The sequence below is a fragment of the Capricornis sumatraensis genome, chromosome 3 (assembly GCF_032405125.1).
Source record: "Capricornis sumatraensis isolate serow.1 chromosome 3, serow.2, whole genome shotgun sequence".
NCBI lineage: Eukaryota > Metazoa > Chordata > Mammalia > Artiodactyla > Bovidae > Capricornis > Capricornis sumatraensis.
The window spans coordinates 140,855,474-140,859,436 of NC_091071.1; the positions used below are offsets into that span (position 1 = coordinate 140,855,474).

The 3,963-nt window shown below is 42.2% G+C and overlaps 1 protein-coding gene across 1 annotated transcript; it reads right to left on the minus strand.

The window, feature by feature from the left end:
* Nucleotides 1–1,266: 1,266 nt before the first annotated feature.
* LOC138075885 (gamma-crystallin D) lies at nt 1,267–2,954 on the minus strand. The gene is made up of 3 exons (XM_068967959.1): nt 2,946–2,954; nt 2,624–2,866; nt 1,267–1,539 (listed from the first exon to the last, which is right to left on the minus strand). Exons 1-3 carry the CDS (start codon nt 2,952–2,954, stop codon nt 1,267–1,269), a joined length of 525 nt encoding a protein of 174 aa, XP_068824060.1.
* Between the last annotated feature and the right edge of the window lie 1,009 nt (nt 2,955–3,963).

Here is a 3,963-nt window from a genome sequence, read left to right on the forward strand (position 1 = left end):
TTCCTGGGTTGGGAAGATCCCCTGGAGAAGGGAATGGCTACCCACTCTGGTATTCTTGCCTGGAGAATCCCTTGGACAGTGAAGCCTGGTGGGCTATAGTCCATGGACTTGCAAAGAGTCGGACATGACTGAGAGACTAACACTTCCACTTTCTTTCATATCTATAGAGATCCTGTTGGTTCTGTTACTCTGGAGAGCCCTGACTAATAAATAACTAGCATTGGTTCAGGGGCTTGACCACATCCAGGCCAGCATTTCTGAAACTGTGGCTTTTCCCTCATGCTTGTCACCTCTTGAATGTAAAATGCCTGAAATAAGAGGGAACCTTGGGCAGCTATTCCCTTTCATAAGGAAGACAATATTTTTTCCAGAGCCATCTCCTCTCTCTTCTCATCAGCATTTGTCCACTTACGTTTCAATGTCCAAAAAGTGTCATGAGATCAGCTCAGAATCAATATCAAACACTTTTAAAAAAAAAGCAAACAAATGAAAGGAGAAAAAGAGAGAGTCTGCCAGAGATGTGTGAACTTAACTTTTGCATACAACTTAGGGAATTTATGTAGAAGGCAATGGCACCCCACTCCAGTACTCTTGTCTGGAAAATCTCATGAATGGAGGAGCCTGGTGGGCTGCAGTCCATGGGGTCGCTAAGAGTTGGATATGACTGAGCAACTTCACTTTCACTTTTCACTTTCATGCTTTGGAGAAGGAAATGGCAACCCACTCCAGTGTTCTTTCCTGGAGAATCCCAGGGACAGGGGAACCTGGTGGGCTGCCATCTATGAGGTCGCACAGAGTCGGACACGACTGAAGCAACTTAGCAGCAGCAGCAGTAGGGAATTTAAAAATCTTCTGAAGCCCATTGTAGTAACTAGCTTCAGAATCCTTGATTTGAAAAGTGGGTCACACCATCTCTGAACCTCAATTTTCAGATCTTCACACCTCAAAGAAAAACTGGCGAGATTTCTAGCAAACTAGTCTGAAGCAGCAACATGTTTAAAGGCCAGAGAATCAAATAAGATATGTATTATGAAAATGTTTCACAAGCTGTAAAGTTCTGCTTCATATGAAAGCATAGTTCTAGTGAGAGAATTTTGTTATCTGAAGATCATACACCTTGATTGCTACTTGTATCTTGTGTGTGTGTGAGTGTATAAATAAAATAATAAAATAAAAGTAAGACAAAAGGGAAAGCACAAGCAAACCAGTGCCAGGAAAACAGAAAATATTTTATTAGTTTCCAGATTGAGAAACGATGCATTTATTTCAATAGATATCTATGACTCTTCTCAAGGAGCCCACTTTGGCATTCACGGCCCCCCAGTCATGGTGGCGCCTGTATTCCCCTGGCCTCAGCAGATACTGCCGCCCCCGGTAGTTGGGCAACTCATAGAGGACCCAGGAGCCCTCCAGAACATTGAGAGAGTGAATCTCATTGAAGTGGAAACGGTCTTGAAGAGAGGAGCAGTCCTCAGTGATCTCTATCATCTGGCCTCTGTAATCTTCCCTCTCATAAAGTCTGAGCCTGTGAGAGCCAGCCTGGCCCATTCAGAGGTGGAAAGAGGAGAAAAGCAAACCATGAAATGATTCCAACACATTCATGCCATTCAGTTTGGTGAGGCTCAAGCCATTTTCAAATATAAGGTAAAAATGAATTACTTCTGAATCTCTATATACTCCTCACTTTCAAAGGTGAAAATTCCATACCTTTTCAAGGTCATAAAGTGTGACTAAAAATTAAGAAGGAACTCTTGTACTTCAATATATTCATATACTTCCCAGGACAAACTGTTAACTATGCTCAGGACACTGTACCATAGAGAAACCAAACCTTTAACAGCTTATTACTATTTTTGCCATTTTGGGAGATTTTTTTTAGTTTTTCAGGCATGTGTGTTTGAACAGGAAAATCAGTTTATGAAATGAATGACTCTACATTGAGTTTAAAATAAATCTTGGAAAAATCACCAAGGACTTAGATGCTTCTGAAGTCTCTCAGTTAAATGCTTGATTTTCAGTTAATAATTTATGAATGAGGAAAAATGAGTAAGAAAAATCAGTCAGCCCAAGGACTAACTTTTCAAAAACCTTAGTGTTTTGACACACATGTGAACTCTGTGTAGCCCACATGTAAATCTCTGTGTCACTCTCCCTTGACAAAAAGCACTTTTATTTGTACAGGTAGGAAAAACTGAAACATACAAGTGGGGAGCAAAAGGGTGAAAGGGTGTTACAAAAAGTAACCTTTGTAAAAGTATCCTTTTCCACTCCTATCTGCTCAGAAAGTAGCACCTAATTATTTTTCTTTGAAATATTAGTGATATTAGTGGTTTTTCTACAACTCCATTGTAAATAATTCCAGGTCAGGACCTCTATCATACATCCTCAGGGCTGCAAATGCATTCTTACTCAATACATATTTGTTGATTAAATGGTACCTGGGCAACAATTTGCTTTTGTTCCAGGCAAATTATATTGAACTAATATACAACAGTATACAGTAGCTTACTTTCCCTCTCAAACTCAGTTATTCTGAATGATCACTACTCCAAATGTTGAACCTTTGACTGAAACTATCCCTTCTGAGGTACAAGGCCGGGATCTGCTACGGAAGTGGACTCACGTGGGGGATGAGGCGGCAGGAGCGGACCGAGTCGCTGAGGCCCATCCACTGCTGGTAGTCGGGGTAGTCGCCCCGCCGCAGGAAGTACTGGGGGCCCAGGTAGTTGGGCTGCTCATAGATCATCCAGCAACCGCTGTCCACACGCACCGAATTGCAGCGGCCCAGGTAAGGCTGCAGGTTGGAGTGGTCGCTGCTGCACTCATAGTGGCGGCCCTGGAAGCCCCGGTCCTCGTAGAAAGTGATCTGCAAGGAAGGGAAGGAGAGGCTCAGAGGTCTGGTCTCCAGCCGGGCTGCGGGCCCCTCCCGCCGGCGCGGGGCTCACCTTCCCCATGGCTGCTGGACGCGGGGATGGAGTTCAGTGCGGTGCGGCTGGCGCGCGGTCTATATAGCGGGAGGGCTGCTGTGTTGGCAGGAACAACACAAAAGGGGCCCCCGGGTGAGGAGGGGATGTTTGTGTTCTCTTTTTACTCTTCGCTGTCAGAGTCCATGGGGCTCATTGTGGGGTTCGGTCCCATTCTCTCTGGAGTTTCTATCACTGGCTGATGCTAAATGAGACAATTTGGAAAAAAAAAAAAGAAGCAATCTGGGACATTGTTTATTTAATAATAGAAGTAGAACTTCAGCCATTTCATATATATTCCAATCGTGTATTTCTATGAGTTGGGGAAAAAACAAGAAAATGTAAGTGGCCCAACAAAAAAAGCAGTCTTGATATGGCAAATAGAAATTAAGCTCTAAGAAGTATGTGCCATAATATTGAATGCTAATTGTTAATCAGAAAGAAATGGCCTTTACTGAATATTGAAAATTTCAAATTAGTCCTTTAAGAGAGCTTCTTCATTAAAAAGTGTAAGAAGTTATAATGTTTTACCAAGAGAGTTCCCAAAATGTCAAACTTTCTGTATGGTAAAAAACCAAAAACAACATATATGGGTCTTTAACATTTGGTCTAATTTTGTTGCCATTGTGCATGAAAGTAGACTGAAGATTCGGTGTTTCATCTTAGCTGCTTATAATTCAAAAGTGAGAATAGCTTTAAGATGCTTAATCTCAAAAATAAGAAATAAAAGGAAATTTTCTATGATACAAATGAAGTTATTTATAAAACAAAATAAACTCACAGACTTAGTAAACTTCTGGTTACCAGGGAGGGAAAGGTGGAGGGAAGGGATAGTTAGGGAGTTTGGGATGGACAGGTGCACACTGCTATATTTAAAATGGGTAACCAACAAGGACATAATGCACAGGGATCTCTGCTCCATGTTATGTGGCAACCTGGATGGGAGAGGAGTTTGGGGGAGAATGGATACATGTGTATGTGTGGCTGAGTCCCTTTGCTG

What these genes read in the sequence shown, in the direction of transcription:
- LOC138075885 (XM_068967959.1), bottom strand. An exon ending in CCTGCCGCCTCATCCCCCAC is followed by an intron (nt 1,540 to 2,623) that starts GTGAGTCCACTT and finishes TGAATGGGCCAG; the next exon opens with GCTGGCTCTCACAGGCTCAG.